The sequence below is a fragment of the Phymastichus coffea genome, unplaced genomic scaffold (genome assembly GCF_024137745.1).
Source record: "Phymastichus coffea isolate CEN01 unplaced genomic scaffold, Cenicafe_Pcof_1.1 PCOF00218, whole genome shotgun sequence".
Lineage (NCBI taxonomy): Eukaryota > Metazoa > Arthropoda > Insecta > Hymenoptera > Eulophidae > Phymastichus > Phymastichus coffea.
In genome coordinates, this window is record NW_026707029.1 from 135,098 (window position 1) to 154,814 (window position 19,717).

Consider the following 19,717-nt stretch of genomic DNA (forward strand, 5'->3'; position numbering starts at 1 on the left):
TAAAAATCCGGCACTACCCACTACTCCATCTTAGTAGGTGTCCTTTCGAGGATTTTCCCCTCCTCTCCCATCAAAAAAAAAAAAAAAAAAAGGTAGAAGATGGAGTATAACACCCTTAACGAATTGTAATTCGGTAAGTAGTATAGTCTCAATAGATAAAATAATATATATAGTTTCAGTTGATATTACTGTATCACGCGTAATAATAACTGAAAATACTTGGCTTGAAGTCTGGACTAAGTTTAACAGATATTTGGAAGACATTCTTTTACCCTCAGAACTAATTTCAATACAACAACATTATAATGGCAAAGTTCGACAATAGTTTTAGCAGCTCCGTAGCAGTGTTTAAAATATCTCATTCGTTATGGCTGAAACAGCAGTAGCTCAAGTATCTAAGGTACCTGTGGTCCAGACTTCGCCCAAGAAAACTAAGGCTCTAAAAAAGACCGCTGGAGCCAAGAAACCAACGACCAAGCCCAACCATCCACCAACTGGTGAGATGGTTAATGCCGCCATTATCGCTCTGAAAGAAAAGAAAGGATCTTCACTCCAGGCTATCAAAAAGTATATTGCAATTACAAAATCGACGTTGACAAGCAGTCTACCTTTATAAAAAAAATACATCAAGTCTGCTGTTACCAAGAAAACTATCGTCCAAATAAAAGGAACTAGCGCTTCGGGTTCATTTAAACTTGCCGCTAAGTCTGAAGGCGAGAAAAAAATTACTAAAAAGCCTGGTAACAGACTTGTGAATCTGACGCCCAAAAAAATTTTTTAACCATATTTTTGAGTTTTCATGAGCTAAAACGTTTTCTCCCTTTTTCCGGATTATGTCTCCGCTTGAAATTTTATTTCCGGATTTTCCGTTTTTAAGAAAATTGCAAAAAAAATCGGGCGTTCGTACAGCGCGCAAAATGCATTAAACATTTTTCTCCTGCTTAAAAAGAAATAATATCGATAGCGGATGATAGCTCCTTATTCCCGGATTACGAAACAATTTTCCTTTTGTCGATTTTCTATAAAAAATTGAGGAAAATGTAAAAATTAGTAATATGCGGCAGTTAGTCGATAAAACAGGTAAAACGTTTGCTAATCACCAGATATCCCTATATGAGTTCTACATTGCGTAATTATAATAATAAGTAATTTAAATTCTACTCAATTAACCATTCACATTTTATGTACACATATACATAAATAATTTTTTCTAAGGTTTTCTATAAGTTTGTCGACATATCAATTTTATAATTAATATTTTAACTATATAAAATAACATAATTCTGAACAAAGTAATAAAAAAATTGAATTGACTAGTTAAAATTGAAAAAAACAATCATTGATCAAAAACTTATAACTTAGTTTTATATTTGTTGAATTATTTAATAACGAACTTAATTTTACTTCCATTCTTCTTAACAATATAAAGTAATAATCCATTGTATAATATTATAAAAATACTTCAATATACAGGTCAGGTTATGATAAACTATATTTGTTTTGTCAAAAATATATAATTTATTTTTCCTTGCTTATGTTATATATACAATATTTGTTGATAAACATTGTGAACAATATGTCGTATTATAAAATATATTAAAAACTATAAAACAATAAGGTTGGATTATTTATATTTTTTTATGCAAATACCTAATCGTAATCATTATCCACAAAATTAGCAAAAGTGTTGCTACGTTGAAACAAATATATTTTTGACAAAACAAATATAGTTTATCATAACCTGACCTGTATATTGAAGTATTTTTATAATATTATACAATGGATTATTACTTTATATTGTTAAGAAGAATGGAAGTAAAATTAAGTTCGTTATTAAATAATTCAACAAATATAAAACTAAGTTATAAGTTTTTGATCAATGATTGTTTTTTTCAATTTTAACTAGTCAATTCAATTTTTTTATTACTTTGTTCAGAATTATGTTATTTTATATAGTTAAAATATTAATTATAAAATTGATATGTCGACAAACTTATAGAAAACCTTAGAAAAAATTATTTATGTATATGTGTACATAAAATGTGAATGGTTAATTGAGTAGAATTTAAATTACTTATTATTATAATTACGCAATGTAGAACTCATATAGGGATATCTGGTGATTAGCAAACGTTTTACCTGTTTTATCGACTAACTGCCGCATATTACTAATTTTTACATTTTCCTCAATTTTTTATAGAAAATCGACAAAAGGAAAATTGTTTCGTAATCCGGGAATAAGGAGCTATCATCCGCTATCGATATTATTTCTTTTTAAGCAGGAGAAAAATGTTTAATGCATTTTGCGCGCTGTACGAACGCCCGATTTTTTTTGCAATTTTCTTAAAAACGGAAAATCCGGAAATAAAATTTCAAGCGGAGACATAATCCGGAAAAAGGGAGAAAAAGTTTTAGCTCATGAAAACTCAAAAATATGATTAAAAAATTTTTTTGGGCGTCAGATTCACAAGTCTTGTAGCAACTAAGAAATCTACTGTTGCTACAAAATCCACAGCGCCTAATAAAATAAAAGCCGCGCCCAAACCCAAGGAAAGTGCAACAAAAAAATCAGCAGATCTTACAAAACCAGCAGCTAAGAAACCAGTTACAATGAAAAAGGTTCCAGCTAAGTCCAAAACCGATAAACCTGTAAAGCAAAAACTGCAAAAACTCCGACGAAGCCTAAAACACCCAAAGCAAAGAAAGCCACAGTAACCAAAATTAAGGTTACTTCTAAAAAATAAATCCTTTTTATAATCAATTTTTAGAGCTATCCACATAAACGGTCCTTTTCAGGACCACCATATCAATTTTAACGTATATTCAACTATTTATGCCATTTACATTTTATGCAAATATCACATCTTTAATTAAGATAGTTAATTCACATTTTCTTTACCTAGTTCTAAGGATGTCCAGGTATAGATTATAAAATTTTATTTTTTATCCAAAATGTCATTCCCAGGCTTAAACTTAAAAATCTAAATAAATTATATTTAGTTATAGTGACTTAATGCAAAACACTATAAAATTAAAATTTTTAATAATACTAATTTTATCAGCGTACATAAAACTTAATATTTTGCTTAGAATAATATGATCCAATAAGAATTAAAAATTTTTTTTATCTCCCAAACAGCCAATCACAAGTAAAGTAATGACCTAGCCGTCCTAAGGTCTAGTTTTTATGATTAAATTATGGTGAATAACAAATGATATGCAATTATGATATGAATGGAAAAAATTCCTTGCGACCTTATAAGATACAAATTACTTATCATACGCTCTAAGCTGCATTTGTTTTTTTTCCGAAAAGGTAAACGTTCTTTCGATCTCTATTTCTATTTGCCTCTATCTTTCCGTAGTATACCAGTCATATTGTAATCATGTTTTTATGATTACTATATTCACAATATGCCATGCTAACTCCGAATAAGGAAATGCAATATTTGTGACAACATTCACGATCCTCGTCAGCGTAAGAAAACTAATAATCAAGTAACTTTTTAAATATATCAAATGGTTTTAGTAAGACTTTCCCATTACGGAAGAAACTGATGTATTAATGTTGCCATTTATATTTATCACGTAAAATAAGTAAAACATAAATGCCAAATAATGGTCAAATAATGCCAAATAATAATCATTAAAAAACTAATCGTTACATTCTTGTAGTAGGTGTGTATTGTGTCCACATATTCCGCATAACCAAGTGCAAGTGTGAAGTCAAAAAGAAATATTTAATTTTCCTTATATAAAACCAGTAGAATAAGTAGATATACTTGTGAAATGAAGGAAATAAAAACTGTTTATTCACAATTTTAACTTAGTAATTTGGCGTTCATCGAAAATAAGCTGGTTTTTATTTTCTACATTTGTGTATGAAAAACAACAGAAATTTATGATATTACTAAGTATGCATATTGGCGTCTAGTAAAGTTTGATATACGTTTAAAAATATTAATGGCCCTGAAAAGGGCCGATTTGAAAAGTAAACCTTAATTTATTTTGAACTAGTATACTTGGTGACGGCTTTTGTGCCTTCAGAGACAGCGTGCTTGGCAAGTTCACCAGGAAGAAGAAGCCTGACAGCGGTCTGAATCTCCCGAGATGTGATGGTCGATCTCTTGTTGTAATGAGCCAGACGAGAAGCTTCTGCAGCAATGCGCTCGAAGATATCGTTGACAAAACTGTTCATAATACTCATAGCCTTGCTAGAAACGCCAGTATCGGGATGAACCTGCTTCAAGACTTTGTAGATGTAAATGGCGTAGGATTCCTTCCTTTTCTTTCCACGCTTCTTCTTATCTCCTTTGTTAATGTTTTTCTGGGCTTTACCAGATTTTTTAACTGCCTTGCCGCTGGATTTACCAGTAGGTGCCATGATAACTGACTACTTTGAACGTTAACGAGAACGAGAAAAGCGATTTTGTCAGTTTGGTGTTTCCTTTTATTTCGTGAATGTGAACTCCAGCGCACCAATCACAATCGTGCTACTCGTATGGACGGGGATAAGCTCCCCACTATTGAGCTAACTTTGTGGACAAATAAGAGTGGGAATTGAGTTTGCAAAGGTGATTGGTGCGAAGGAATACAGTACTACGGTATAAAAGCGTAAAAGAAACGTTATCGTGTATCTTCGAGATTTTATTCTCTTTGAATTATAATTATTTATCATCATGTCTGGACGTGGTAAAGGTGGTGGTAAAGTCAAGGGAAAGTCAAAGACCCGGTCGACGCGGGCTGGACTTCAGTTCCCCGTTGGACGTATTCATCGTCTTCTTCGTAAAGGCAACTATGCCGAACGCGTTGGTGCTGGTGCTCCAGTTTACCTCGCTGCCGTCATGGAGTACTTGGCTGCTGAAGTTTTGGAATTGGCTGGTAATGCCGCTCGTGACAATAAAAAGACCAGGATCATCCCGCGTCATCTTCAACTTGCCATCCGTAATGACGAAGAATTGAATAAATTGCTCTCTGGTGTTACCATCGCCCAAGGTGGTGTTCTGCCAAACATTCAAGCAGTTCTTTTACCCAAAAAAACTGAAAAGAGTTCTTCGTAATTTACATCTTTGATCCCCTTCACTTTTAATCGGCCCTTTTCAGGGCCAATAAATATTTTAAAACGTATGCAAATAATTTTTGAAAGCCACATATTTACGAAAATTATTTTTCCAACGTTGTTTTGTAACATTTTTGAAAACTTTAAAAATGTTTCTAGCTCATTTATTTACCAAATATCTTAAAAGTTCAATATTTCAAAATTATTTTTTTATATTATTTGAAATAGCCATAGGGCTGTCATTTTATTTTTATTAAACAAGTAAACTTAAAAAATATTGATTAGAATGAAATAAATTCTATTTAAAATAAAAATCAATTTTATAAAATATTACCAATATTTCTCTCCACGACTTTGATTACTGACGATTATTTATCATAAAAAGTAATTACGATATTTTATTTATTTATTGCATCTTAATAATTATTTTGAATGCTATCCCTCGATGATAGCCGAGTATCAGTTTACCTAATAAAAATATAGAAAATATCCGCCTCATTGATGTAACGCATTTCTGAAAAAAATTTAGTATTTACTTGTTAAATGCCGATAAAATGTATTAAATTGCCTTGCAATTAATATTTTCTTTATTCGAAAGTGAGTTTAAAATGCTATTGCAAATTTCCTTTTTATGAGTGAATTTCTTGGCTAAACATTATCTCGTGTTTTCTTGTCTTTCCACTGGCATGACAGTGCGGACTATGATCTAATCAACAAATATTCTACGAGTGTTTTTGTTTATCTTATTAGGTTGCTCTTTGCTCAATTGAAATAGTTGAAAAATATAAAACATTTAATAATCATTGTAAAGTTGCATCTAAGCATGTATTTATATTAATAGATATAAGAAATATTCTTTTCGACTTATACGTAAAATATTTGTAGATTCTAAATTAGCTCATTCAATTTACATTTAATGCGAGTATAAAATGTTACACTATTCTTTAATTTTTGCTCGTTAAATTCAAATTAAGTTCAAAATATTTCTTAATTTTTGCTTGTTAAATTTAAATTAGGTTTAAAATATTTCTTAATTTTTGCTTGTTAAATTCAAATTAGGTTCAAAACATTTAGTTAAATGTATCAATGGACTATTTTCAAAATAGAGTTAATATCTTATTAATGATACTATCAACTTTACTATCAGCATGTGATTAAGGAATATGAAAGTTTATTCAACGTTTAAAAATATTAGTGGCCCTGAAAAGGGCCGATTAGTTAATTTAGAAATGGGAATTTAGTTTAACCGCCGAAGCCGTAGAGAGTGCGGCCTTGACGCTTGAGAGCATAAACGACATCCATGGCAGTGACAGTCTTTCTCTTGGCGTGTTCTGTGTAAGTGACAGCGTCACGAATGACGTTTTCAAGGAAGACCTTTAGAACACCACGAGTTTCTTCATATATCAAACCAGAAATGCGCTTTACTCCGCCACGACGAGCGAGACGACGGATCGCGGGTTTTGTGATACCTTGGATGTTATCACGTAACACTTTACGATGACGCTTGGCTCCTCCTTTTCCCAAACCTTTTCCTCCTTTACCACGACCAGTCATCTTGAATTAAAATGAAAATTTTCTCTGCTGTGACAAACAACAAAGTGATATTTTCGGACACAGAATCGTCAATTTTATACTCTCTGCTTGTGTAAACCCCTACCACGAATTTTCAACGAATCAGAGCAGTTTAAATGATTTTGGTATTACTAGTGAGCTCTCTACTCATTAAGACGTTGCGCGCGCTTTCACCAAGTGTCGTCTCCCACCACTTTGAAATCATCCAATACGAATGCAATGACATCTTTCTCTCTCCACCGAAAAACTAACCAATCACAAGTACGCTACAAAATGTATATAAGAAAGGTTATGAAGTATTTTAGAACATTGTCGTTTAGTATTTCTAACGAAAAACAACTTCTTTTGCGTCGTCATGGCACGTACCAAGCAAACCGCTCGCAAATCCACCGGAGGAAAGGCTCCAAGGAAGCAACTTGCCACCAAGGCTGCTCGTAAGAGTGCGCCAGCAACCGGTGGAGTGAAGAAGCCACATCGTTATAGACCTGGAACCGTCGCTCTTCGTGAAATCCGTCGTTACCAAAAGAGCACTGAGCTTCTCATTCGCAAATTGCCTTTCCAACGCCTTGTCCGTGAGATCGCTCAAGACTTCAAGACTGATCTTCGCTTCCAGAGCTCGGCTGTAATGGCTCTTCAAGAAGCTAGCGAGGCTTACCTTGTTGGACTATTTGAAGACACCAACCTTTGCGCTATCCACGCTAAGCGTGTTACCATCATGCCTAAAGACATTCAATTGGCAAGACGCATTCGTGGCGAACGTGCTTAAACGTTCATCTTTTGTCCCATCATAATCGGCCCTTTTCAGGGCCACTAATTTTTTTTAACGTTGAACATTTTATTACATTGCTTTTATTTGAAATACTATATATTTTTCAATAAATTTTAATATGAATATTTCATAACAACAATAATAAAATGATACCATTACACAATAATAAAAGTATATATTTTATATATCACTTACGGATATGCGCACGTGGTCTTCAATGACTAAGTACTGAGCAATGAGCACGTTAGACATACATACATCAAACCTTTCAAGCACATTACTTGTTAAACTTAATCGAAAGTAATTTACATTCTCTATTGATACGACCCCTGAGCCACTTGACCGAAAGTTGGCTACAATTTTATTCAACAGATATACCACATAAAATACGACACTTTCGAGTCATCTCGTCATCGTGATTGTTTAATCAGATAGTCCGTTTTCGTTTGTCTATCAAATATTACCTTATATTTATTTTTTCTATAAAACAATGTCGGAAAACGTGAATCCTATTAAATATTTTTTAAGTGGAGGTTTCGGAGGAGTATGCACCATCCTCGTCGGTCATCCTCTCGATACGATTAAAGTAAGGTTATGACACGTCATTTTTGCATGATTATCTTAATCTTACCTTGTTTGCATTTTTTATTGCCAACAAATAATAAAAGCATTATGTATGTAATCAACTCTTTGACTGTTCTAATCTTTATATTATCTTTATCAATCAAGCCACTATTAAGAATGTTTAATTATTCTTGTACAGGTTCGACTACAAACTATGCCTATTCCTAAACCTAATGAAAAACCACTCTACACGGGTACATTTGACTGTGCCAAACAAACTTTTACAAAGGAAGGATTTCGAGGATTTTATAAAGGTTATTATCTATAAATTTCTTTAACAATCTTTCTATCAGCACGTCATTTCCCTAAAAATTAATATCTTTACTAATTTAACAACTAGGCATGGGAGCTCCGCTTGTTGGTGTTGCCCCTATATTTGCCATGAGTTTTTTGGGTTTCGGTATTGGTAAAAAGTTGCAGCAATCAGAACCCAATCAAAAACTCAGTGAGCTTCAAATTTTTTATGCTGGAGCTTTTAGTGGAATTTTTACTACTGTTATTATGGCTCCTGGTGAGCGAATAAAGTGTCTTTTACAGATACAACACGGAAATGCTACACCAAAATACAATGGCCCCATTGACTGCATCAAAAAATTGTATGCAGAAGGAGGTTTAAGAAGTATATTCAAAGGATCTTGTGCTACATTGTTGAGAGGTGAACAAATTATATATTTTTATTAAATTTTACCCACCAGGTATGATATAACAACTTATTAGGTAATATTGTTATAATGAAATCTAGTTCAAAATGCTTTTATTTAAATATTCACGTCATTTACATAACTTTTTTGAATTTTTGAATGTTTCCTCCTAAGTCTGCGTTTTGGCCAATGACAATCTAATCCACCTTTACGAAGAGCATAAAAGACACCCCAATTTCTCAGGGACTTTGGCGTAAAACATCTAGGAGCAGTTTCTCTTGTTCTGTTTACCTAAAAGAAAGTAAAACATTTCTTTACTATTGTTAATTATAAGAGTCAATTGAGTATTGAATTTGCATACCATATGAGGATTCCATGAGGTCATTTCACAATTACAGTCCCAAGGATTACCATCCAATCTTATATTTTGGATTTGAAATTGTTTATTGGACATACGTAAGCTTTTGAAAAAATCTGGTGGTAATTTTAACAACTTATTCTTAATTAAAAATATTTCTTTAAGTTTTTTCTGCTGTGATATAGAAAATAATCCTGGAGGAATGAACTCCAAATCATTATAAGATAAATCAATTTTTTTAACATTCTCTAATCCATAAAATGCATCCATTGATATTTTTGATAAATGGCAATGGCTTAAGTCCAAATCAACAATGTTACTGTTATCCACAAATGCATCATATTCAATAGCAGCAACATTTCCTTTTATTTTTAATTCTAGCAATGATGGCATTCCTTGAAGAATAAATCTTTCTAAAACTGATATCTCAATGTTGTACAGGTACAAGACTTCTAGATCTTTTAATCCCAAAAATGCATGTTTTCCTAGCTTAAGTTTTGCTTCATTACCTCCTAATTCTAGCTTAGTAGTTCTATTCATGACTTCAAAGGTACTGTAACAAAATTTCATAATTAAGAAATTGTGTTATGATAAAAAAATTTGTAAAAACATACTTTGCAAAGATTGAATCCAAAGGATTATCACGAAAATCAGCGCTCAATAGCGCAGGAAATGGTGGAAATGAAAGTTCTGATAAGAAAGTTAAATTGTTACCACTCAAATCAAGTTTTTCAAGTACCAATAAACCAGCCAAATCTACACTAGTCATAGTAAGTAACTGGTTATTAGCTAAAGATAAAATTCGCAAATTAGGAGTACCATAAAAACAAAATTCTGGTATAAACTTCAAATCATTTCTCTGCAATGAAAGGAATTGTAAATTTTCTAATTTATCAAACATATGCCAAGATATGTCTTTCAAAGCACAATTATGAATTTTAAGATGTGTCAATGCACTTAATCCAGTAAAAAGACCAATAGATTCTTGATAACCTTCCATCTCTTGCTTGTATAAGTCATATGGAAGTATTTCTTTATCATTTGTACTCTCACTAAACTGTTGACTTAAGAAAATTAATCTATGTCCTGTCTGATTTATATATGTTACATCAAGTTCATCCTCTAAAGGATTCATCCGCTTAATGATTAGATTTGCTTTGCTTTTATCTGTTGTGCTCAAACGAGTCAAAGTTACATGTTCAAGATTTAAATAGAGCAAAGTTGTTCCCAGTGGAACAAGTGTATCAGCTGATAAAACAATTCCTGTTTTATCATTTCCTGAAATATTATTAGTTTTCAAAGGATCTCTTTCCATTCCTTGTATATCCAATGATATCAAATCAGTAAAACGCTGCAGGTCAGCTGATTGCAAAATTATTTCTTTATCACCAGAACCAGATTCCAAAAGTGTAAATATCTAAAATAAACACAATGAGATGAATTTTATTTCGATAAATTTTAGACTTATATTATAAGATTTTAAAATATACCTGTACATCTTCTGGAAGCTGAGACAATAGTTCTTTTGGATCTCCTGTGATAATACATATTGCTACTCGTAAAAGTTCATTTGCCAATGGATGATCTTCTATCTAGAATCATTTTTCTGCTTGTATGTTGTTTTGAAGTATTATTTTTTTTTAATTTAATTGAAAATTATTTTTTATTTGGAAAAAAACATCTTATCAGAGTACAATTTTTTATATACATCTCTAAAAATTTTGAAAATTATAATGTGAAGAATAAGAGATTATATTTAAAATCTTTGAATTATCTTTATAATTGTAAGTATGGCTTTTTCCAACATACCTTACGTTCAGAAGTTGTATTGATCCATTGATGCAGAGGTAAGTCAGCATATCGAAGAAATTCACAAGAACATTCGCGTGGACACTGTACTTCCCAAATTCCTCCAAGATCAATTATTTGAGTTCTACTTTGACTCTAAAGATGAAATTTATTTTTATTATTCATAAATATTTATTCACAAATGAAAATAACATTTTATGCTATTTCATGGTATAAAATGTTTAAGTACCAAGGTCAAAAAAATACAGAGTAACAATCTGTAGTTCATTATAAAATTAATTAAAATTTATTTTTGTCACAAATGAGATCTCGGCCCACCCAGTTGGACCGAGAGGAACTGAAGACCATCATGTATTATCTGTTTGCTTGCTGTGGTTATTATCATACAGGATGTCTATTATCTACTCTACCCACACATATTATCCTCTACTATTACTTGAAGTATGTGAATATTATGTTTTCCTCAAAATTTAAAATGATAATTTTTTTTCAGATGTACCTGCTAGTGGACTTTATTTTACTACATATGAAGTTGTAAAACGAAGCCTAACAAAAGAAGATGGAAGTATTAGTCTCTTATCAACACTCACTGCTGGAGCCTGTGCTGGAATTGCCAATTGGGTTATTGGAATGCCACCTGATGTTTTAAAATCTCGACTACAAACTGGTATATATATAAATAAATGATTTAAAAGTAAAATTTTATGTAATAATTTCATAATCATACATTATTAATTTTTTAATGAACAGCTCCAGAAGGAACATATAAAAGGGGAGTGAGAGAAGTTTTTGTACATCTTATGAAAACGGAAGGTCCAGCAGCACTTTACAAAGGTTTTACTCCTGTAATGCTTAGAGCTGTTCCTGCTAATGCAGCTTGCTTCTTAGGTTTTGAAGCAGCAAAAAATTTCTTAGACTGGTTAGCCCCAAATTATTAAACATTCTGTTTAATATTAATGCTCCATATTTCACAGAAACTGTTTTTTATCTGTGTTTGAAGTCATTAAGAAAAAGTCTTGTATCGAGTAATGATATTAGCATTTACAATCACATACGTACATTAGGATTAAAAAGGTATCAATGCAATTTTCAGTCCAATAATTTATAAGATTTTGTTGGTACATTGGGTGTTATTGGTTATTAATAACTTCAATAGAAAATTTTACTCTTGCTAGTAGGAAAACCGTTGCAGAAGCATTCAGTAAAAATTATATATTTTTTTATCAATTCCTACTAGTAAAAGTAACATTCCTCTAAAATTTTATTTAGAAGAGAAAAATGTGTCTTCTTACAAAAGACAAAACAGTGAACAAAGGGAACTTAAATGAAAGTATTTGAAAGTAAAAAACAATTTTTAAATTTTCAAATGTAAATTCTTATATGCATTAATGTATATACATCTACAGAAAAGCTATATTGCACTGCTATTAGTGCCATGTTAAAAATGTTTTTCATATAAAGATATAAAAGTTTTTAAACTATTTTCCATGGTACATTAACACGTGAATATAAACATATCATGGAAAGGGACAATGGTTACATATGTACATTGAATTTTATTGTTTTTGAATATAATATTGGATGTAAAAAGCTGAATTATTTTATATAATCGATTGATTTGAATTGGTTTATTCATATGTACGTTACCGTTATTTTTCATTTGTCAAATGATTTCATACATTGCGTAAAAATTTGTTTAAAAATTAGGACCTATGCAACAAAGTTTGTAACAAAAACAGTTCCTCATTCTTTATATTACTCGTAATACTGATTAACAGTATACAAAAACCTAGATCAAACCTAAAGAATGCTTTAATGTGGTCCATGCGCACAAAGATGTTTGCCGTATATATAAAATGTAATACTGCATTAATGAACTTCGTAAAGAATTTGTTGTGAATTATTTAGAGAAAATTATTTTATCTAAAAAATAAATTTATTTTACGAATTAAATGTATCAGTTATAGAAAAAACCTCAGTCTTCCCAGCCATCATCCTCTTGTGATTCACTGGTGACCGAGTTCCTATCCGATGATTCGCCAGGCTTAGGTGGAGCTGGAATTATTTGAGATAATCGTTGAAGTGCATTCATAGCCAAACCGGAACTGCTAGCACCAGCAATTCCCTTTCGCCGTAGAGACAATGTTGCGTGCAGGTCGGCCATAAGATCGCCGCCAACCGAGGCCGATGACCAACGATCCTTTTTGTCAATAGGCTCAGCGTGTCGAAGTTTTGCTTTTCCTAAACCACCAGCGTCGCGAATTGCAGCCATCAAGTTGCTCCTGTCGTCGCCAGCGGCAGGTTTTATCGAAGTTGGTTTCTTGACGGGTTGTTTCGTTTGTTGTTTCTCCTCTTCATCGGGAGGATTTGCCGATGGAGGTAATGGTGGTGGAGGTGGAGGAGGTACTACCGATTGACTAGTCGTTGATACGATAGTGGCAGTCTCTTTTGGAATTTGTTCTTTAGGCTGTGCTGGAATGGAACTTGAACTCTGGATTGGAATTGGAATTATTTTAGGAGCTACTGGAGCTTTTTCAATCGTTTGCAGATTTTCTACATTTTCTTCGACAGTAGGTGGATCCTTCCGAACTAATGGTGTGGCTGTTGCCGAAGATGGTGCGATGGGATTTTGGAAATTAAAATCAAGAGAAAATCGTTCATCATCGACGACTCCTGGTAGATCGGGTAATGTGAGTGGAACGTTCATTTGTGGCGCCTTAAATTTCAAGTAGTCATAATGATTTTTCTATTTTTAACTACACCAGAAAATCTATAAAGAAAAGTTGTATCAATCTTACCTCTCCTAATGTTGGTGCATACAGATAAGTTGATGGAGATTCTATTTCAGAAGAATGCCAAGGTTGTAAAATTGAATCTGGAGCATCTTCAATTTGACTTTTATCATCATTCTGAATAGATTGCAAATTATAGGCATTTCCTGAATCTTTCATACTGAAAGGTAATAAAGAACCAATAGCAGAAACATTTTGATACATCCATTCCTTATCTACTTCCAAAGATTTTGCTTTTTTATTTGGTTTTGATTTGACATAATAAAATTGTAACTTTTCTTGCATGTTCAAACTACTAGCATATTGTCCATTCTCAACTTTACTACCAGAAGTCAGTGGTATATCTGCTTTATCTGATATTGGAACTGGACTTTTATAAATAGCATAAGGTAACATTTTTTTTCTTAATTTAGGTTGTACAGCTAGTTCATATTCTTTGTAAACATGAATTGCTGGATACTTTGCAGCAGAATATAATTTAACTGCCTTTAAATTCAAATTAGTCTGTAGATAATTTATTTTTCCTTGAAGTTTTGCTGCTCGAGTTCGAATTGCACTTATTCTGTACCAAAAATGTTTAATAAGATCAAATTTATTAAAATTAACATCAAATCTATTAAAATAGAAAGATAATTACATACCGTTCAACATTTTCTGTTATCCGTTTATTTATCGAGTCAAAAATATGAGAAACTGCAAACTCTAAATTGTCTAGAGCTTCTGCAATTTGTACAATAGTTTCCTCTTGTCTCAAATCTTGGGGGATCACAGCTGAATGTATGTCATGTATAAATAAAATATTGATGGAAAATTCAATAACAAAATTTTTTACTGACATACATAGCTTGAAAACAAAGAATTCTACTTACATATTTCAATTCTCTCTGGCATTTTAGAAGTACTATAAAATTATAAATAACGAGATTTTCAACTTAAGAACGTAAATTCAATAAAACCATCAATTAATAAAAATCTACATTCTTTACTACTGAAGTAGAAAATAATACACTTCGCAGGTTATGTTTGTTTTTGCAAATCACTATCAGTAAACATCAATTCGTTAATCAATAAAACTGGCAAGTTACTACTCTACTTTATCGGTCAACCTTTTTGAAAAGAAAAGTGATAGAGCGCCGTCAGATTATTGAATTCAATTTTACAAATAAGAAAAATTTTTATTTTTAAGGAGTTAATGTGAGTAATAAAATATTTTTTTAACGAATTTATTATTTTATTAAAATATATGAATTTACAAATTAGCTTGCATTTTTCTAAATATATAAGTGTCATTCAAGTAAGTTGTGATAAATTCAGGAAAATTTCTGTGATTTACAATCTCTAAAAATACATTAAATGCAACAGCAAGTTTAACTCTCGCGAGATCATCATAATAATTTTGAGTCAGTCTTTCAAAAACTTTAAAAGTTTCATTAAAAACGAGACTTCTTGTAACAACATTATCTGTATTTTCAATTGGAGCAGCATGTCTGATCCATTGCCATATTTGAGCTCTAGATATTTCAGCTGTTGCTGAATCTTCAACAGATCCATTGTAAGCAAATACCCCTTTACCATATAACCAATGGAATATAAACAATATACCCACTGTGATATTATGTACCAAACCTTCTTTAGTGACTCCTCCTTTGGGTAAAGTTAACAAATCTAGTTCTGTTATTATTTCAGATTCTCTAGAAAATCGTATTTGATTTGATACAGGTCCTCCATATTTTCTCCAAAGATCATTCATAAATTTAACTAATTTCAAATCATATACCATGAATCCATCTATTCCTGCTTGTATCTCTGTCAATTTATTATTCAAAACGTTTTCAATTATTTTATTGAAATCTTTTGAATTTTTATTAGGTAAAAGTGTAGCTGACATTCCACCAGTTGCATGGGCATTTCTTTTGTGACAAGTTTTGACTACTAGATCAATATATTTTTTCAAAAAAGGTTTACCTATATCTACATATTTATTCCTATCAGGCAGTAAAAAGGATGAATCATCCCCAAATTTGGAAATAATTGATGCAGCATAGTCCCAAATACCGCAGTTTAAGCCTAGTGAATGATCTTTTAATTCATATAAAATTCCATCCATTTCAAAAGAAGATAAAATATTTTCAATAAGGACGCATGCTTTAATTGTCCCATAGGGAATGCGTAATCTTAATTGGGTCCAACTGAAAATTTCATTCCATAGCTTTGCTTCTCCAGCACCTTCTAATTTTGATAGGTAAAAAAATGGTCCAGATTCACATTGAGATAAAAGAAACCCATTATGAAACATTAATAATCCAAAGTCAAAAAGAGGTCCAGGAATTTCCTTGCCATTAATACTCATATTATGCTCAATCATGTTCCATGCTCTTGGTCGAAGCATTAATATTGGTGCTTCTGATATTTTTGGCACATTAGGAATTTGATTATGTACAGCTCTGTAAATATTATATAAACCAAAGATTTGGTTTTTCCATGTTGGACAGTGTCCATCATCAAAGTCAGCTTGTATTCCTTGAACATTAGCTTTCAAAGCTGAGATAAAATGAATGTAATTACTAGGACTAACGTCTCCTAGATCCAAATGTCTATTTTCAAGTCTATGATCTAAAAAGTTTAAAAAAATTGAATCTAAAGTATTTCTAGATTTGTATTCGTATTATTCAGAAAAATATTTTTTGAAAAATGCAACTTACTGACTGGTGCTACTTTCCAGTCATCTTCACTATAATGTGACTTGATAAATTTGGGTATTCTATTACACTTTTTGTGCAAGTATTTTCTTTCAAGTCTGGCAGTGTATAAATTGTCTATTTTCTTCTGAAAGTGTAGGTTAAGATCAATTAAAAATCCAATAGCTTCTGGATTGAACAAAGTTTTGAATTCATGCTCGAGACCTACTGGAGCAGGACTCAAATACACTTGATATTCACTTGTACATCGATACATTTTTCAAAATGTTCAAGCAATTTACTCAATAACTATTTGAAAAATATCTGTGTTATTTTAATTTACGCTTCTGTATACAAGTGTACACTCGAACTGACGTCGAACGAGCTACTGATACAGATAAGAGTCAATGTTTTGTAGAAGTTTATGAAGCTGATAAGCTGATGTTATGGCAAATGGAAACTCTGTATAAAAAATATGAAAAACATCGATTTACAATCGTTTTGATATATCCTTGGCGTTCTCTTTGCCATCAGCTATTCGCGAACCAAATTGAAATGCTCGCTTTAGCAATTTTGCTGCCTCATGAAGTTTTATTTTTCGAGCTACTAAGCGTAATATTAACTTATCGCCTAAACCTGGTGGAAATTTTTCTGTCGGACAACACCTAATAAGATAAAATATAATATAAAATAGATATATAGTTATATAGTTACTTATATAGTACATATGAGTCGTGAAATAGTCTTTCGAAATAATATCAAAATAATAGTGAACAATAGTGAACAAAAAATTAATATTCATTTTCAATATTAACAAAATAATAACCGTATTAACAAAATAATAATAATAATAGATGACTTACGATTAATTATCATTATTTTTTTTAATATTAAAAAATAAAAAATTATATGTAGGAATAAAGCAAAAATACTTTAATAAAATAATAGATGTCATGACTTACCTTTCCCATGGTAAAAGCTGTTGCACATAGTCAACAAAATCTTCATCCAAATAAGGTAATCTAGATTGTCTGCCATGATCTGCAACCATTCGGTCATCTCTTCCTAAATTTCTCTCAGAAATTCTATCAAATTCCAATTGCAACTCTTCTTTCACAGCATCCCAGCCATTACGTTTTAAAATTGTTCTATGTCTCATGTAACCACCAAATTGTTCATCAGCTCCCATACCAAGTAAAAGAACTCTGCAAGTTGATTCATAAGATTGATTTTCTAAATTGATTTTTCCCTTTGCTCTACTAGCGAACCAAACAGCACATGCCAGGCTATCATCTAGAATAGTAGCATGTGGATAAACTAAATCAGAAATTTTAGTGGATCTTTTTCTTTGCAATTCTTCTTGTGAGACATTGACCTAGAATAGTTATATTTTAGCTCAGATTTTATGGCAGATTTTATATTATTCTTACCTCAATTAAATTAAATTTCCTGTTTGAACAAATTTTTAATAACTCATTAAAAGTTTGTCTTCCAGTTTTTCTATCTGGAACTTCATAATTAGCATTGTTTTTCTTTTCAAATGCTACATTAATCAAATCTATAGTTTCGTCAACTGGAACATGATTATGAGCTATAGCAGCCAAAATAGCTGAATCTAAACCTCCAGAATATAAAATACCAACTTTTGTATGTTGACATTTAGCAACATTAGTATAAATAAGTTTTGTACAATTTCTACACAAATCAGGAATTATCTTTACTCTTCTTCTAACTGATTCATTTAATAATTTTAATAAATCATTTACAATTTGATTAATATCCTTTTGCTTCAAAAAATATTCCATTATTTCATCAAACTTGTTGGAGTCCTCAAAATAGTCTAGGTATTTTAAAAATCCCATTTTAGATGTAGATGAACTATCTATAACTGAGTTTTCTACAAGTAACACACTATATGGTATTTCAACTGTTATATCAACGTTGTAATTCTCTTTAAAACTATTTATAATATTAATAAGTCTCTTATTTGGTTTATTCCACGGAAGACATTTTATTTTTATTTTTTTTTCATTCAAATCAGCAACATACAGCCCAACAGCTGGCAATTCTATAATATTTTCTAAACTCTTAACCGCAACAGATGTTAAAAAAAGTGAATTTTCAGTTATTTTGGATAATAAGCTATGCCTGCCAAACTTGTCTCTTGCAAAATATAATAAGTTTGAAGAACTTTGATAATAAATAATACTAAAGGGGCCCTTAATATTTTTTAAAATTGAATAAATGTCATTTGTAATACTCAACTTTGACAAAACTTGTTCACTATCACAAATCCCTTCTTGAAACTAAAAAAAAATATTTCAAATCAAATGCTAACACTCAAAGTAGTGATTAGAAAAATCAATATGCTGCATGCACATACCAAGTCACCAGAAAATACGTCTCCGTTCCATAAAAGTATATTGGAGTCATTGTCAACTAGTGGTTGTGAAATGGGTTTTGCACCTTGCATCCATAATATGCTTGCATAGAATTGACCATGCCACCATTCTGACAGGCCTTGTGTTAGACTATTTAAACCGTCTGGTCCCCTTGCTGATATAACATCTTTGCATAATGACCACTGCAAATAATGATTCTCTAATTAAATATTTACTTAGCAGTTAGCCATAAAAATGTAAACAAAACGTTATTATAACTAATTTACCTCCCGTGATTCATGATTAATTGAAAGATTTTTATCGTGCTTTGCACAATTAATCAAACAAAATATCCCACACATATTTTGATTAAGTAACTTATAATTTTTATTGATAGAAAACTGTCTACTGCTTATGCCTGTTTTGTACACGTGCCCGGTATGAACGACGAAACAGTCTTAACGGCTGCCATGTCTCATATGCTATATATATATATATATATATTATTATATAAATATTGACAGTTAAGTTTAGGGAGTATCCACATGGGATCCCTCTTCCTTCCTGACCTTGGGGCCATCCCCGTCCAAGATTTTATATGCACACGCCATCTCTATAACTTCGAGCTGAGTGGTAAGTTTCATAATGAATGCGAGATACACATCTTAATCTATGAACTCGAAATTATAGAGATGGCGTGCGCATACAAAAACTCGGACGGGGACAGCATCGAGATCGGGAAGGAAAAGGTATCCCGTGTGGACACTCCCTTAGGTAGTATATAATTCAGCGCGCAATACAAAAGTGAATAACGGAATAAGTAATTGAGAAATTTTACGAATGTGTATTAATTTCCACGGCTAGTAGATATTGAATTAATAATAATCGGATTATACAATTTGATATTACTGAATTTTTTAATAATAGTTGTTTTTATTATAGAAATGATTTTGACATTTAGTAAATAAAATAAGGATATTTAATGCTAAAGAATTTATTAAAACCGTAATTAAATGAGTCAATAGTATTTATTG

General features: G+C 31.5%; 10 protein-coding genes across 10 annotated transcripts; 4 read left to right on the top strand and 6 right to left on the bottom strand.

The window, feature by feature from the left end:
- The first annotated feature begins 367 nt into the window (after positions 1-367).
- Positions 368-2,715, top strand: LOC131674193 (uncharacterized). The gene is made up of 2 exons (XM_058952707.1): positions 368-567; positions 2,463-2,715. The coding sequence occupies exons 1-2, from the start codon at positions 368-370 to the stop codon at positions 2,713-2,715; spliced, it is 453 nt and encodes a 150-aa protein (XP_058808690.1).
- A 1,116-nt stretch (positions 2,716-3,831) lies between these two features.
- LOC131674182 (histone H2B-like) lies at positions 3,832-4,387 on the bottom strand. Its single transcript, XM_058952692.1, has one exon. The coding sequence runs from the start codon at positions 4,382-4,384 to the stop codon at positions 4,004-4,006; it is 381 nt and encodes a 126-aa protein (XP_058808675.1). The 5' UTR covers positions 4,385-4,387; the 3' UTR covers positions 3,832-4,003.
- A 214-nt stretch (positions 4,388-4,601) lies between these two features.
- LOC131674181 (histone H2A-like) lies at positions 4,602-5,102 on the top strand. Its single transcript, XM_058952691.1, has one exon. It carries the CDS (start codon positions 4,680-4,682, stop codon positions 5,058-5,060), a length of 381 nt encoding a protein of 126 aa, XP_058808674.1. The 5' UTR covers positions 4,602-4,679; the 3' UTR covers positions 5,061-5,102.
- Positions 5,103-6,301: 1,199 nt separating this feature from the next.
- On the bottom strand, positions 6,302-6,613 carry LOC131674195 (histone H4). Its single transcript, XM_058952708.1, has one exon. It carries the CDS (start codon positions 6,611-6,613, stop codon positions 6,302-6,304), a length of 312 nt encoding a protein of 103 aa, XP_058808691.1.
- Positions 6,614-6,903: 290 nt separating this feature from the next.
- LOC131674180 (histone H3) lies at positions 6,904-7,572 on the top strand. The gene has a single exon (XM_058952690.1). It carries the CDS (start codon positions 6,987-6,989, stop codon positions 7,395-7,397), a length of 411 nt encoding a protein of 136 aa, XP_058808673.1. The 5' UTR covers positions 6,904-6,986; the 3' UTR covers positions 7,398-7,572.
- A 72-nt stretch (positions 7,573-7,644) lies between these two features.
- LOC131674179 (congested-like trachea protein) lies at positions 7,645-12,723 on the top strand. The gene is made up of 5 exons (XM_058952689.1): positions 7,645-7,986; positions 8,164-8,278; positions 8,365-8,679; positions 11,326-11,499; positions 11,583-12,723. Exons 1-5 carry the CDS (start codon positions 7,891-7,893, stop codon positions 11,768-11,770), a joined length of 888 nt encoding a protein of 295 aa, XP_058808672.1. The 5' UTR covers positions 7,645-7,890; the 3' UTR covers positions 11,771-12,723.
- LOC131674177 (leucine-rich repeat-containing protein 15-like) lies at positions 8,688-11,318 on the bottom strand. The gene is given in 6 exon segments (XM_058952687.1): positions 8,688-8,956; positions 9,027-9,576; positions 9,638-10,440; positions 10,514-10,632; positions 10,838-10,967; positions 11,062-11,318. Coding segments are annotated over 6 exon segments (1,815 nt in total). The 5' UTR covers positions 11,101-11,318; the 3' UTR covers positions 8,688-8,782.
- A 74-nt stretch (positions 12,724-12,797) lies between the features above and the next one.
- Positions 12,798-14,621, bottom strand: LOC131674178 (WASH complex subunit 1). Its single transcript, XM_058952688.1, has 4 exons — positions 14,494-14,621; positions 14,266-14,395; positions 13,631-14,186; positions 12,798-13,548 (listed from the first exon to the last, which is right to left on the bottom strand). Exons 1-4 carry the CDS (start codon positions 14,513-14,515, stop codon positions 12,808-12,810), a joined length of 1,449 nt encoding a protein of 482 aa, XP_058808671.1. The 5' UTR covers positions 14,516-14,621; the 3' UTR covers positions 12,798-12,807.
- A 252-nt stretch (positions 14,622-14,873) lies between these two features.
- Positions 14,874-16,665, bottom strand: LOC131674196 (malate synthase-like). Its single transcript, XM_058952709.1, has 3 exons — positions 16,532-16,665; positions 16,327-16,450; positions 14,874-16,237 (listed from the first exon to the last, which is right to left on the bottom strand). The coding sequence occupies exons 1-3, from the start codon at positions 16,577-16,579 to the stop codon at positions 14,874-14,876; spliced, it is 1,536 nt and encodes a 511-aa protein (XP_058808692.1). The 5' UTR covers positions 16,580-16,665.
- A 120-nt stretch (positions 16,666-16,785) lies between these two features.
- On the bottom strand, positions 16,786-19,306 carry LOC131674183 (asparagine synthetase domain-containing protein 1). Its single transcript, XM_058952693.1, has 6 exons — positions 19,253-19,306; positions 18,971-19,165; positions 18,686-18,886; positions 17,733-18,608; positions 17,265-17,677; positions 16,786-16,967 (listed from the first exon to the last, which is right to left on the bottom strand). Exons 2-6 carry the CDS (start codon positions 19,043-19,045, stop codon positions 16,793-16,795), a joined length of 1,740 nt encoding a protein of 579 aa, XP_058808676.1. The 5' UTR covers positions 19,046-19,165; positions 19,253-19,306; the 3' UTR covers positions 16,786-16,792.
- Positions 19,307-19,717: the final 411 nt, after the last annotated feature.

Excerpts from the sequence above, each read along its gene's own strand:
- LOC131674195 (XM_058952708.1), bottom strand. The coding sequence starts at position 6,613 with ATGACTGGTCGTGGTAAAGGAGGAAAAGGTTTGGGAAAAGGAGGAGCC.
- LOC131674183 (XM_058952693.1), bottom strand. The coding sequence starts at position 19,045 with ATGTGTGGGATATTTTGTTTGATTAATTGTGCAAAGCACGATAAAAAT. Across the intron at positions 17,678-17,732 it reads GGAAATTTAATTTAATTGAG|GTCAATGTCTCACAAGAAGA; the intron begins GTAAGAATAATA and ends TAACTATTCTAG. Across the intron at positions 16,968-17,264 it reads CAGCTTTTACCATGGGAAAG|GTGTTGTCCGACAGAAAAAT; the intron begins GTAAGTCATGAC and ends TTATCTTATTAG.
- LOC131674178 (XM_058952688.1), bottom strand. The coding sequence starts at position 14,515 with ATGCCAGAGAGAATTGAAATAT. Across the intron at positions 14,396-14,493 it reads GCCAGAGAGAATTGAAATAT|CTGTGATCCCCCAAGATTTG; the intron begins GTAAGTAGAATT and ends ACATACATTCAG. Across the intron at positions 14,187-14,265 it reads ATAACAGAAAATGTTGAACG|AATAAGTGCAATTCGAACTC; the intron begins GTATGTAATTAT and ends TTTTTGGTACAG.
- LOC131674182 (XM_058952692.1), bottom strand. The coding sequence starts at position 4,384 with ATGGCACCTACTGGTAAATCCAGCGGCAAGGCAGTTAAAAAATCTGGT.
- LOC131674180 (XM_058952690.1), top strand. The coding sequence starts at position 6,987 with ATGGCACGTACCAAGCAAACCGCTCGCAAATCCACCGGAGGAAAGGCT.
- LOC131674181 (XM_058952691.1), top strand. The coding sequence starts at position 4,680 with ATGTCTGGACGTGGTAAAGGTGGTGGTAAAGTCAAGGGAAAGTCAAAG.
- LOC131674179 (XM_058952689.1), top strand. The coding sequence starts at position 7,891 with ATGTCGGAAAACGTGAATCCTATTAAATATTTTTTAAGTGGAGGTTTC. Across the intron at positions 7,987-8,163 it reads ATCCTCTCGATACGATTAAA|GTTCGACTACAAACTATGCC; the intron begins GTAAGGTTATGA and ends ATTCTTGTACAG. Across the intron at positions 8,279-8,364 it reads ATTTCGAGGATTTTATAAAG|GCATGGGAGCTCCGCTTGTT; the intron begins GTTATTATCTAT and ends TTTAACAACTAG.
- LOC131674193 (XM_058952707.1), top strand. The coding sequence starts at position 368 with ATGGCTGAAACAGCAGTAGCTCAAGTATCTAAGGTACCTGTGGTCCAG. Across the intron at positions 568-2,462 it reads TCACTCCAGGCTATCAAAAA|ATTCACAAGTCTTGTAGCAA; the intron begins GTATATTGCAAT and ends TTTGGGCGTCAG.
- LOC131674196 (XM_058952709.1), bottom strand. The coding sequence starts at position 16,579 with ATGTATCGATGTACAAGTGAATATCAAGTGTATTTGAGTCCTGCTCCA. Across the intron at positions 16,451-16,531 it reads TGTATTTGAGTCCTGCTCCA|AAGAAAATAGACAATTTATA; the intron begins GTAGGTCTCGAG and ends CTACACTTTCAG. Across the intron at positions 16,238-16,326 it reads CTGGAAAGTAGCACCAGTCA|ATCATAGACTTGAAAATAGA; the intron begins GTAAGTTGCATT and ends TAAACTTTTTAG.